Consider the following 14,063-nt stretch of genomic DNA (forward strand, 5'->3'; position numbering starts at 1 on the left):
GAATAATATCAATATGAAGAAATATGAAGAAAATAAAAATTAAGAAGTATATACTGAAATATGTTTTTTATTGTATCATATTCACATGGTTAATTTTATATAATAAAAATATTCTTTTGAAGAAATAATATACCTAATTTATACATATATTACAATCGAACCAGAAATATAAAGAAAGTCGGCATACAACTTTGGACGATATTTTACTTCAATCAAATTCCCATTTTTCATTTTTTCTTTCACAATTTTATTTTGAGTTAGTGAGATGATCCAAAGACCGATTATTTTTTGAAGTTTCCCAATATACGCATAAACAAAGCAGTATCAGTGTCGTGATAAATTTTATGTCCTATGCAAACAATTAAACTTATGCAGACGAATTAAATATCTCTGATCGTGCAAGCTTAAGCTCAGCTTCTAATGGAGCAAAGATAAGTTCAATTGATAGCGTGTCATCATATTTATGTTCCGACATGGACCCTTCTTAAGATGGTTTCTGCAGCAAACTGAGCAACCATTGATGCTCTCTACTCCATATTAGTTTTCTTGATTTTAGTATCAAAATTAAAATTGTAACATAGCTAGCAAAAGAAAGATTTTTGTATGTTATATTTTCTTCTTCATTTGGTGACATCAAAGTAGTGATCTCACTTCTAAATAAGCTTGCAGCGCGAGAGTACAGGATTGGGGATCCATTAGCCGGATGCTGATAAATCTAACACGCGATTCTTGTTTCTTGGCTGAATAATGCTTCAACAGTCTGGGACTGTACATCGATCACGTACATGAGTCTAATTTTATTCTGGAGGGAGTTCAATTTGTAAACATTTAAATCAATATTTCACAGTGAGAAAGGAAAGAAAAAGGAGAAAAAAAACAGCAGCAACGTGTCTTCCTGCAGCGGTGACCTCCCAGCAGTGAATCCACTTGGAACAGGTTCAGGAGGTAAGACAGCTGTGGCGGTTGTAGTTCCTTCTACCATCCCAAATGCTTGTTTCTGGGGCTTCCCTGGTCACACCTCGAGAGAGCTTTGTTGTAACAGCTCCAGCTCCAGCTCCAGGAATATCGTCACCAGGATACTCTGCCTCAGGAAAACCACTGTCGGCATTGATGTTATCAACTCATTCAGCGTCATTAGAATCTCCATGGTTTCCATCATTCTCTTTACCCCATTAGTTGCCGGTTCTTGTATCATAGACAACTCACACACGTTGTTATCTGTCTTCCTAATTTCCGGGACCTTTTGCTCTGCATCTTCCAGCTCTCCATCGAGCTTCCGACGGTATGATCATTTTCTGAAAATAGAAAACTGCAAGATCCAAAAACATGTAACGACCATCAAAACAGCTTGAGAGCTACAAAGCAGAAACCACTAAAAGATTCAACAACTAAAAATATTCAAAAGCTAAAAAAATTTAGTTACCTGCTCTCATCCTTTTAGAAGAGTAATTTTTCATAGAGAGAAGTCAATATACAGAGGTATATCTTCAAGGGCTTCAAGCACCAGTCAGAAACCAGTTTACATGTCCAAGAGGAACATTTTTATCAATTAGATTCACACAAAAAGAAACAGAGAACAAAAACGAAGAGAAGAAAATATAAGATAACATCGTAGTTATAAAGCAATCGGTTGAACTATCAGTTAATACACAGAATGAAAAATCTTTCGCAGTCATACAAAGAAGAAAAGAGAAAATAATAATAATAAAGCTTTGATCTTTTTTCTTTTTTCTTTTTTCAGCAGTCAGTAGCGGAGGTGACTACCATTAGTTGTTTCAATTTTGATCTGAGTAATAAAGTATAGTGAAATCATGAGTTACCTGCTCGTTGGAGTCTGAGATGAGCGTGGGAAGATCTCCAGTTGAGACGACCTCTTCCTTTTTTTTTTATCATTGAACATAGCGGCTCGGCGGAGGAGTCAACGGATTTGCCGTTTGGTTTCTTCCACTTAGGATCGCCGGAGACTTCTGAGGAGACAACGTCTTTTCCGTTTGGTTTATTCGCGGTAAGATCGTTTTGGAATTTTCTGCTGGAATTCATCGTTTGAGTGTTTTTTTTTTTTCTGTAACAATTCTGTGAAAAGAAGAGACTTATAAAGAGAGGTAGAGAGGATAAGGCGAAAGGAGTCCATTAATGAGAAACTCAGAGGATTCATTGCTCACTAATGAATACGGTGTCCATTGATCGATCCGTTGAGGAAGGGGAAACGGCCAAGGGAGGAGTTGTCGAAGAGATTCATTTAGGGTTTCTAAAGAGCGAAGAGAAGAGAGACGTCAAAGATTCACGACATTATCCGACTTTATCGGACCACGGCTTTTGATCAACATGTTTCTTCGTTTTTCACGGTTAAAAAAAAATACAGCCCAAGACCGGTCCAATTCGGTTTGACGTGGAAAAACTAAGCAACCTCATTGGTTGATTTTAATGGTCCACGTGGACATCCTCTTTGCTCTTCATATTCGACTTTTAGTAGTGTTAGATGTAAAGTAATTATGTAAGAAATATTTTTGTTGTAAGGTATATGTTAACACTAACAATGAGGTACGTCACCAATTTCCATGGTGTTAGTTTTTTGAAAAACATGTTACATGTATATGAAAAAAAATCTAAGTTTCATCAGTTTAAATGTGTCTTTTATACTATAAAATAGAAGTCCACAATTTTTTGACTAACATATGTCATTTAAAAATAAATTAAAAAAATTTTGTCTTAAAAAGTAATCGAAAATAAACAGTTTATACAAAAGACATTATGGCACCCATGATCTTTATAATTGTTTTCATGTCCACTATCCCAACTCACCTACAAAAATTGTATAAATCACTTCGACTTTTCTTTTACCATCAATGATTTTACTACTTTTTATTCTATGCAAACAAACATCAAAAATATTCATACTCCTTTTCTGTTTGTTCACGAGATCATTGTGTTAATTATATAACTATACCAATGTTAGTTGAAAGAAGATATTTTGTGATCTTGGGTAAGTTTATTGAATTGTGGTTATTTAAAATACTATGTGATTCTCTTCCCAAATTTGCAGAAAAATAGATGACTATCAGGATTCCACAACTTAATGAGTTTAGACATTATTGTCAAATCAGGTTTTGCACGAGTTGTTTTTTGTTTTCAACTTTCTTACAATTTTATTATTTATTGTGAATTTTATTTGATTAACTAGGTGTTTTACCCGCACATGCAGACATAATCTTTTTATTAGTTTATGTCTTACTAATGTAAAACCAGTATAATAAGTTTTATTTATGTTTTCAAATAGTTCAATCAAACATCAAAGTATTTATATATGTAAAATATTTTTTTATCAAAATATATACTTATTATTGTGTTAAACTTTTTAAAACACTCATATTCTAGAAATAATTTAGAAATTTTTTAAAAAAAATTTGTTTGCAAACATGGATTGCAATTTTTTTAAAAAAATATTTGTTTGGTAACATGGATTGCAGTTTTAAAAAATGAGATTTGTTTGGAAATATAGATTGCAGTTTTAAAATATAGGTTTGTTTGGAAACATGGATACCAGTATATTAAGAAAAAAAGTAATGGGTTTATATTTTCAAAAAATTAGAAATTCATTATATTATGAGAAACTATTTATCTGGTTTTCTGGGGTCAAAAATTTCAGCCCTATAAGAATATTTTTAAATTTCAGTTCGGGTTCGCTTTGGATTTTTGCGGGTTCAGATAACCCATTTAATTACTCTTAAATTTTTAAAATTCATTATATACTTCAATTTTTTTTAAAAAAATATAAACAAAATAATATATTAAATATAAATTTGAATAACATATATCAGAATACATAAACTTAATATATAAATTAGTTAAGTTCAAATATTTGGATAGAGAATCAATAATTGTTTTAAATATTTTTGGTGTTTTAAGTATACTTTTACTATTTTAGATATTTACTATTAACTATTTATATATATTTTCAAGTATTTAAACTAGCTTAAAAATATCATATATATTCTAGATGTTTTTATATACATTAAATCTAAGAAAATAACTAATATATAAGTATATAAATCTATTTCGGATACATTCGGTACCCGAAATACTTCGGTTCGAATCGGATTCGGTTTCGGTTCAACTAACATTTTGAATAATTGAGATATTTAATCAATTTCAGTTCGGGTTTGGTACTAATTTTTCGGATCGGGGTCGGTTCTTTTAGATTCGATATTTTGTCTAGTCCAAGTATTAGTGACATGAAAAAACAAATAGAAACATATTTTTGAAAAAATACATCCGCGTGCCCATGCGGATCAAAGTCTAGTATGATTTGAGATAATAACCGTTTTTTTTTTGGTATAACATTTCATGAATATAATGGGCTCCTGCATAGTGGGATCATAATACTAGTCTACCCATAATATTCCACTCATAAAAAAAAAAAATAATAATAATCATGTGCCATCTGGTATTCGTTTAACATAACTTGTTTTATTATCATCATCACCTTCAAAGCACACAAGCCTAAACACAAGAGTAAATGTATCTTGGACTGTAACATAAGGAGGTAAGATCTTTCAATGCACACAAAGCCAAAACAATGCACTTGGCTTCAAGTTTGCTCATGCCACCCCACACCCACCAACAAAACAAGCAATCCTCTCAGAAAAATCATTTCAAAATCAAGGAAACTGATTAACAAGAGAAGAAAGCTGTGCACCTATTGCATAATATGGTAGAAAGGAACGAGATGATTCTCACAACTGATACAGCTGCTGCAGGCTCTGGTTGTTCGGTCACAATGAACAAAAGATGGTGCAGGCAACAGTTAGCATAAACAGAAACAGCTGAGTACAACAGTTGGCTACATTCATACACAACCAGGCTGAGATTTTAAGGGATATGGCTGTCGCAAGGAAACATCATTGACTCAAAACAGAGAACACAGGTAGCAAGACAAGTTGAAAGAAATCTAGTGCATATTATTAGACAATATATACAAATATAAGTAACGAGTTGTGAAACTAGAATAAACAAAAAATAAAGAAGGAAGAAGAAACAAATGCAAGTAACTAAAGATAACAAAAACAAGTTTGGTGCATAAATATTTGATGAAAATCCCCAGAGTTTAGTTTTGTTTATCAAAAGCTCTTAAAAACACACACACATTTATAAAGAAGCAATACTATCAGCGTGTTGGGGTGAGAAGGAGGCGCGACAAACGTCAGTGAGTCCATAACGGCTCCAGAACTCTTCAGTATCAGCGACTCCGTGGATCCTGACTCTTCTAATGTTTTTCGTGTCTGGGTTGAAGTAGAAAACATAGAAGGGCTGGGCACGGCCTGGCAGAGTTGTTGGGGAGAAAACGATGTCACCAGCCTTGTTGGTTCCTTGGGAAATCATACGCTCACCCGCCGCAGGAGAGAAGGGAAGAGACAAGGGAAGCTCAAATGTTTGTTTGGACCACTCATGTTTCGTCGAATCCTCCAGTATCCAAAGATAAAAACGGTTGAAAGAAAGACCAAATTTAGAACAGTCTGGTACAACGACAGCTAGCTTCCCTTTGTATTCTATCAATAGGGTAAAAGCCCCCCGAAGCATGACATCCTTAGGCGTTGTGATAAAACTTAGTATCCTCTCATGTCTAACATCAAAACACACAAACACAGGAGTTGCTCCAAAAATTGGAGCCCAAGCAGCATAATAAATGAAACCATTGATGCATCGTCCCATAGTTAGAGGGTGATGAGGCGGGGAGGTAACTTGGGTACGAGATACTACTCCTCCTCTTCCAAGTGTTATAACCTCGTGCACCATGGAACTAGGGTTATGAACATAGATAGATGTCACCTGGGTCAATGCTTTGAATTGATCATCTACAGGATCGTATCCCAAGGATGTGCCCGTTGCCTTGCAGTGAAAGGTAATGACTTGCCCCGTGCTAGGGTTACATATAATGAACTTTGACAAGTCAAAACAAGCGAGAAAGCCATGGACGGAAGAAAACTTGGCGCTGCCGTGAGGCAAGGTCACTGAGGGTACTGTCATGTCTAGATTGGCAACCAAAGAAGAAGTTCCCTCCTCCTCCTCTCCCGACATGATGAAGAGACGCTCGGGTTTACCAAATACACTGTTGGTGAAAGCCACTATAAAACGGGATGGCTTCGCAGCGTAGTAAGAAGCGACGAATCTTTGGCTTCGGATAAGGGAATACCAATTCTTGGACACGCATAGGAACTTCATAAGCGACTTTCCAGGCAATCTCCTCAGTGTCTCCACCTCCATATCGTAAGAGAGGAGGACCTTTTGCTTACCTGGCCTCTTGTCGCCGCTTCCAACGCCATTGTCCTTTGACTCGTCGCAAAAGACTTCTTTTTGGTGATGGATCACCATCTCCATCTTCAGAGGGATCGCCTCCAAGCTGCCCTTCTCACGTTCCTTGCGTTTCATCATTGGAGGCGCTCCCGACGAAACCCTTAATTCTACTCGTATTGATGCTAGATCTAGATCGATATGTAAAGACAAAGGAGTTAATTCAGACAGATCTCAGCCGTTCGTTTGAACTTAACTTTTTAACACCTCTGACACATCTATTTTAAATAGATTTTGTAACTAGGTTCGGTCGGACTCACTTTTAACCTTCTTAGAATTTTATTTCGAGTATTATGTTTAATTGCTATCAGTTTTAACATACTATGTTTCTTAAATATTAAAATATGATTCCTTTTAATATTTTTGCCTATATGTTTATTTTAACCTATTGTATTTTATATGCTTTTATTTTTAAAATTTCTAACTATTCATACTCAATAAATAGTTTTTTTTTTCTTTCTTTCTGTTAAATATGCCTAAATAGTTTATACTTTTGAAAACTATCTTATTCTTATGCAATCATAATAAATAATACTTACATTATATTTTTCACAAAAATATGTATATTTACACCATTTATATGCGTTAAGACAATAACCGTTTTTTTTTGTATAACCTTCTTTCTTCATTAATACAACTTGCTCCTCCATAGTGTAATTATAATATTAGCCTAGGCATGTTGCAACACATTCTCATTCCATCATTTATATAATTTATTTGATTGACAGATGAGTTGCATGATTAGAAAAAGTAGGGCTCGGTAAATAAACCGAACCCGAAAACCCGAACCGAATCTGATCCGATAAAAATGAATCCGAACCGATCCGAACCCGACGTAAATACCGAATGGATCTTGTTTTGTGGTATTTCGGGTTATGGATATTATCCGAACCGAATCCGAATCTAAATGGATATCCGATAGAACCCGAAACATTTAAAACCTCGAAAAGATCTTGTACTAAACATGTTCTCAATTCCTAATATGTTTCCAAAATACACTAAGAAATATTGAACATTTAAAATACTTATCTAGATGAAAGCGGCTATAAAACGGGATGGCTTCGCAGCGTAGTAAGAAGCGACCAATCTTTGGCTTCGGATAAGGGAATGCCAAATCTTGGACACGCATAGGAACTTCATAAGCGACTTTCCAGGCAATCTACTCAGTGTCTCCACCTCCATATCGTAAGGGAGGAGGACCTTTAGCTTCTTACATGGGCTCTTGTCGCCGCTTCAAACGCCATTGTCATTTGACTCGTCGCAAAAGACTTCTTTTTGGTGATGGGTCACCATCTTCTTCTTCAGAGGGATCGGCTCCAAGCTATCCTTCTAATGTTCCTTGCGTTTCACCATTGGAGGCGCTCCCGACTTTTAAGATTTTGTTACAATTTGTTGATTTATTGTGAATTTTATTTCGATTAGTATTACGTTTAACTAGGGTTGGCCTGCCCTATGGACGGATGAGTATACATTAAAACTGTTTTTTACTAAAATATATTTTAATTCTATAAAACATTTGACAATTTACTTTAAACTGTTTTTATTCTAAGATCATATATATTGTAAATTTTATTAAATTTTGTTGGTTTGAGTTGAAAAGACCATTCACATTTTTTTGTTAGATACCAAACTAATAAATAAAAACTAAGAAAAAAGCATTGATTAATATTTTTCTATTTTATTTCCACTGCAATTTGATAAATTTAAGAAAATCTAAAGTAAGATGCTTATGTCCAAGTAATAATCACTCCCTTCAACTACGACGCTTATGTACAAGTAATAATCACTCCCTTCACCTTCTTCCCTTTTGCTATAACACTTGAACAATTGTGCTATTGCTTGAGAGCCTTTTGAGTTGTGCGTTTTCTTCTCTCTCGTTAGAGATGGATGGGTTCTTACAGGTTTTCAAACTTTTTTTTGTTGCCAGTATATAAAGCTTCTGAGGAAAACAGCGAACCTTGAGAAGCTAAGAGAAGCAAGGGAAGCTATGAGTGCTATGTTTCCGTTGAGTCCTTCTTTGTGGCTTGAATGGGCTAGGGATGAGGCATCTTTAGCCTCTAGGTAAGATATTATCTGCTGTTTTTTTTGTCTCTTTAATGATCTATTGCTTGTACTTCTGTTTTCATCCTAGGCTTCACTTGCTTTGCTTTAATCCTTCTTTGCATACGGTTCATTCTGCAGTGATAATGTGCCTGAAATTGTTAAGCTTTACGAACGAGGACTTTCTGATTATCAGGTATGTTCTCTTCTCTACTGGAAACAACATCTCGAAGAATTGTATACCATTTTCTTCTTCTGTTGATTATAAAGTAGTGACTCGTGAGTACTTGTGGGAAGAATTGTATACCTTTGAGGCTTTTATTATATTAATAAGCTAATATTTGTTCTTGTATGCAGTCTGTATCTCTTTGGTGTGAATACCTGAACTTCTTGCGTGAGTTTGATCCATCCGTAAATGGGTATACACCTGATGGAGTCTCAAAAATGAGGAATGTTTTTGAACGTGCTATTCCGGCTGCGGGATTCCATGTTACTGAAGGCAATAGAATATGGGAAGGATATAGAGAGTTCGAGCAAGGCATCTTAGACACTATTGACAAGGCTGACCTTGAGGTGGGATTTATTTTCTTGATGTTGTTCATTTAAGTTTTATTCACTGCATTCTAGCAGCATGTTAGCGAGGTTTGTGTCCGAGGAAGATTCCTCTATGAGATAGATGCGGGAGAACAATTTTTTCATAAAGTTACATTTGTTTATAGTTCTTTGAATTTACTAAGAGCTCGTTTTATTTTGCAGGAGAGGAATAAACAGATACAAAGGATTCGAAGCATATTTCACCGTCACCTGTCTGTTCCGCTGAAAGATTTGAGCTCCACCCTTATTACATATAAGGCGTGGGAGTTGGAACAGGGCACGGACCTTGATATTGGATCTGATGATTTGAGTAAGGTTTCTCCACAGGTTGCTGTTGCAAACAAGAAAGCACAACAGATGTATAGTGAACGTGCACATCTTGAAGAAAACATATCTAAGAAAGATTTATCCGACACGGAAAAGTTTCAGCATTTAATGGTGCGTATGGCTTATTTTGCAGTTAATATTTGTCTGTATTCTGTGTTGAAGTTGAATTGTAATATGCCTACCATCTGTAATCATATTGCGTGACGGATCTGAATCTAGAGACTTGTCTATTTGGAAACCTGATGACTGTATTTTTTTAGATTTGTTAGATTTAAAAAAAAAAGATATTTATATTTAAAATGAAAAGATATCAAAACTATGATTAAAATATTTTAAAATTTTTATTTATTATTAGTTTGAATTAAAATGTAGTATGAATTTCTATGAATAGATCCATTAGGTCCATTTTTTTAAAAATCACACATGAATCAAGGTTGTGACTTCTGTTTTAATATATAAGATATATATAATTCTAACAAATCTGTTAAAAAATATTTTAACAATATCTTAACTTTCAGGAAGTTTATGTAAATATTTTAACTAATTTTGTAATTAGCAATGAACTATTATTATTCATTAATATGTATTCAATTATCGTTTACAAAATGAAACACAAAAATTATATCTTATTTTATCTATTTACAATAATAATAATAATAATAATAATAATAATAATAATTCATGTTAAAGTAAAAATATTTTATTGAATTAAATATGATAAATTATATTAAATTTTTAATTTTATTTTCATACATATAAAATATTTATACTAAAAATATAATACGATGACATAACCACTTAACATTTGCAAACTATATGATACATGTATAAAAATTGATATATCTTAGATTTTTTTGTATATATAAAGAATATATTTTTAAAATGAATAAACGTAAAATATATTGCTACAAAGAAATACGATTTTGAAGGTTGGCGGGTCAAAATTGAATATAAATTTGATACAGAATAATTTTTAAATATCTTGTTTCATACATATATTAATTTGTTTAATAACAAAATCCAAATACAGTAACATAAATATATAATAAAAAATGACAAATACATGTGATGGTTTTAAACTATTGATTGTTACACCATGTAAACTATAAAATTTTTACATTTGAAATAGGTATATAAACATTTAAATATATGGTTAACGTTAAAATTGTATACCACTAATGAAATAAAATAAACTAGATCTTGAACCGCACAACCGTGTGGGTGATTATTTTTGTTTGTGCACACAAAATTATTTGCTTTACGTGACTAATTGTAATATTTACAATATTACTAATTGTTTGATATAATATTTTAAAATACAACATTTTTATAGTTCACGTACAATAATTTTTTTTTTAATTTTCAGTGATAGCATATTTTATATTATGTGATACAAAATTATGAATTGAAATATATTATTGGTTAAGGATCAAAATTTTAATTGAAAATTATTATATTAAATTAATATCACAAATTTAATATAAAATTATACATAATTTTATTTATAATTACAAAATTAATTAGATATTTAAAAAAAATTTGATTTAAAATGAAATATACATTTATGTTTTAAATAAACACGAAATTAGCAAAAATTTTATAAAAATTATTACGTAAAAAATTAAATATTCATTTATCTAAATAAATAGGAAATTAATTAAATATTTTAAAGGTTTATTTTAATGAAAATTAATAATATATTTTTTTGTAGAAAAAAAGATATGAAAAGATTTTATTCATATACAATTTCAGAGAAAATATAGGAATATCTATTTGGTTTTTGTTTTAGAATAACTAAAAATAATTAATATAATTTAAACAACTTTCTATGGGATGGTCCAAATAAAAAAAATTACACATGAACTAAGTCATGACTTCTATTTTAATATATAAGACTAGATATTGACCCGCCCTCTCGAGGGCGGGTATATTTTTTGTTTTTAAATTTTTTTACCTAATATAATTTATATGTTTGTGTGTTTGTATAATAATATTTTTGTATGATATGAATTTAATAGAACAGATAATTTTTGTAAATATATTAGATTAATCAAGTTTCATAAGTATATAATTGTGTATTTTTTTGTACCATATATGTATTTTTTGTACCATATATGTATTTTTTTTGTAATCATATTTGCGTTTTTATCTGTGATCATATTTGCGTTTTTAAAAAAAAAATGATTAGTAAAGTATTTTGATAATTGTATTAAATTCGCTGACAAAAAAAAAGAGTTGTATTAAATTTATTATATTGTTAAACTATACACCATAGCCTTTTAACACATTAATATGATACTTAATTTTCAAACAGTATTTTTGTAAACATAACAAACCCTTTATATAGTTTTGTTTAGTAATCTATACTATTATTTGAAAAGTGATTTTGCTATCATCTTCTCCATAATTTTAGATAATTTTGATTATTTGTCATTGTTTATTGTTTATTTGTCTTAATTTTCATAATTTTAGGAAATTTACTTATTCTTCATGTTTTAATAATTTTATTTTTTTCTTATTTGTCATGCTCTCCACAGTTAAATTATATATGTATATATATATATATATATATATATATATATATTTCATATTCTTAGTAATTTTAATACATAATTTAATTTATTTATAATAAATAATTCTAAGTGAGATTTTGTTTACTTGTCATATTTTCCATAATTTTAGGTGAATTTTAATTATTGTCATTTTTTACTGCTCATGTATCTTATTTACCATAATTTTGGGTAATTTACTTATTTGTTATGTTTTGATAATTTTAATTTTGCTTCTTTATTATGCTTTTCATATTTAAATTAACTCATTTAGTTGTTACATTTTTAATAATTATATTTGATAAATTTATTTATTCGTCATATATAATTTTAGTTGATAATTTGTTTTTTTAATTTATCATGTTCTCTATGATTTTAAGATATTTTGATTATATTTTATGTTTTATTATTTTGAAAAACTTATATGTCATATTTCATGATTTAGGTTGAGTCATTATCTATACTATTATTTGAGAATTGATTTTGCTTAGTTGTCATCTTCTCCATAATTTTAGTTAATTTTTATTATTTGTCATTGTTTATTGTTTATTTGTCTTATGTTTCACAATTTTAAGAAATTTACTTATTCTTTATGTTTTAATATTTTTTTTATTTCTCATGCTCTCCACAGTTTAAAGTATATATATATATATATCATATTCTTAGTAATTTTAATTCATAATTTTATTTATTTATAATAAATAATTCTTAGTGAGATTTTGCTTACTTGTCATATTTTACATGATTTTAGGTAATTCTGATTATTTATCATATTTTACTACTTATGTATCTTATTTTCCATAATCTTAGGTAATTTACTTATTTGTTATATTTTGATAATTTTAATTTTTGCTTTAGTTATGCTTTTCATATTTAAATTATTTATTTATTTGTCATATTTTTAATAATTTTAATTGATAAATTTCTTTATTTGTCATAAATAATTTTAGGTGATAATTTTAGTTTTGTTAATTTATCAAGTTCTCTATGATTTTAAGATATTTTGATTATGTTTTACTATTTTGAAAAACTTATTTGTCATATTTCATGATTTAGCCGGAGTCATTATTTTTAATAAATAATTTTTAACTTGTTAGTTTTAAAACAGTTTTAGTGATTATTTAATAAATATTCACATTATATTCAGGGGTAATTATGATTAACGAATATTATCAAATTTTAGCAATAATTTTATAGTTTCATCTTATGTTTATTTTAGTTATATAAAATCGGTTGATGTTTGTATTAATTGTTTTTAAATGACGTTTGTTTCTAATTTAGATCATCGAATTATCTTACCAACAAAAAATATGAGTCTAAAGAATGCAATCTTTAGCCGTTATTTTTTTTTTTTACAAAACAGCTTTTATTAGACATATATAATTATTATTTTTAATTTATAAAATTTTAGTTAAATAGAAATATGTTTTTAATCATTGTAGATTTTGTTAATATGTGTCACTACAAACTCCGATAAAAATAAATTCAGATAAAATGCGACTAAATTTTTAATGAAGAGGGGATAGGTTTTATAGATTTATCTTTTATGTTAGTCTACAGTATTAATAAAATTTTATTATATTGTTATGATGATGATACTTTTATATGTGTAGTTTGGTGATAGAATAAATGAAAATTTTTGTAAGTAACAAAACATTTTATCTATGTTGTGTTGTAGTAAATAAAGTAAATTATATCTTCTACTTAATTTAATATTTGAAATTAATTAAATAAATCAAATTAAAATTAAAAATAATGTTAAAATTTGATTTATTTGGATATATATTAATCCGCACAAATGTGAGGGTCATCATCTAGTAAAACAATAATTAAATAGACAGATTAAATAACTGCAATTTTTTTTTCATAAATTGGAATTACTTAATTTTGTATATAATTATAATTACATCATTATTATACAATACACATAATATTACACATGATAATTTGTATAGAAATTATAAATGGGTTACGTAAATCAAAATCCATGGCCCAATTTTAAAGGGTTTTGTAACTGTTTTCCTGTTCTTTCAATATTTACAAGAGGATGGTGATAGAAACGATTGTGGGGAAGGAAAAAGTTTTTAGTTTAAAAAAATTGTTGCAAAATATGAGGGCATATTTTACGGGATTAAGAAGTTAGATGATCAAATTTCGAAATTGATTTTAGAATAATTGATTTGATGGAATGTTCTTGTTTTATTG

General features: G+C 29.8%; 2 protein-coding genes and 1 long non-coding RNA gene across 4 annotated transcripts; 1 reads left to right on the forward strand and 2 right to left on the reverse strand.

Annotated features, from left to right (window-relative positions):
- Positions 1-736: 736 nt before the first annotated feature.
- Positions 737-2,279, reverse strand: LOC106428318. 2 transcript variants are annotated; one of them, XR_007317901.1, is made up of 3 exons: positions 2,163-2,279; positions 1,424-2,073; positions 737-1,309 (listed from the first exon to the last, which is right to left on the reverse strand). It is a non-coding gene; the product is annotated as an uncharacterized LOC106428318 (long non-coding RNA). The 2 variants fall into 2 exon arrangements; XR_001285603.3 differs by having other exon boundaries at positions 1,424-2,255.
- A 2,658-nt stretch (positions 2,280-4,937) lies between these two features.
- On the reverse strand, positions 4,938-6,481 carry LOC106428320 (F-box protein At1g30790-like). The gene has a single exon (XM_013869065.3). The coding sequence runs from the start codon at positions 6,427-6,429 to the stop codon at positions 5,146-5,148; it is 1,284 nt and encodes a 427-aa protein (XP_013724519.2). The 5' UTR covers positions 6,430-6,481; the 3' UTR covers positions 4,938-5,145.
- A 1,693-nt stretch (positions 6,482-8,174) lies between these two features.
- Positions 8,175-9,572, forward strand: LOC106428288 (squamous cell carcinoma antigen recognized by T-cells 3-like). Its single transcript, XM_022694251.2, has 4 exons — positions 8,175-8,409; positions 8,530-8,584; positions 8,746-8,961; positions 9,145-9,572. The coding sequence occupies exons 1-4, from the start codon at positions 8,336-8,338 to the stop codon at positions 9,511-9,513; spliced, it is 714 nt and encodes a 237-aa protein (XP_022549972.1). The 5' UTR covers positions 8,175-8,335; the 3' UTR covers positions 9,514-9,572.
- The last annotated feature ends 4,491 nt before the right edge of the window (positions 9,573-14,063 follow it).

Source organism: Brassica napus, chromosome C1 (assembly GCF_020379485.1).
Source record: "Brassica napus cultivar Da-Ae chromosome C1, Da-Ae, whole genome shotgun sequence".
Classification (NCBI taxonomy): domain Eukaryota; kingdom Viridiplantae; phylum Streptophyta; class Magnoliopsida; order Brassicales; family Brassicaceae; genus Brassica; species Brassica napus.

Excerpts from the sequence above, each read along its gene's own strand:
- LOC106428320 (XM_013869065.3), bottom strand. The coding sequence starts at position 6,429 with ATGATGAAACGCAAGGAACGTGAGAAGGGCAGCTTGGAGGCGATCCCT.
- LOC106428288 (XM_022694251.2), top strand. The coding sequence starts at position 8,336 with ATGAGTGCTATGTTTCCGTTGAGTCCTTCTTTGTGGCTTGAATGGGCT. Across the intron at positions 8,585-8,745 it reads GAGGACTTTCTGATTATCAG|TCTGTATCTCTTTGGTGTGA; the intron begins GTATGTTCTCTT and ends TCTTGTATGCAG. Across the intron at positions 8,962-9,144 it reads TTGACAAGGCTGACCTTGAG|GAGAGGAATAAACAGATACA; the intron begins GTGGGATTTATT and ends TTTATTTTGCAG.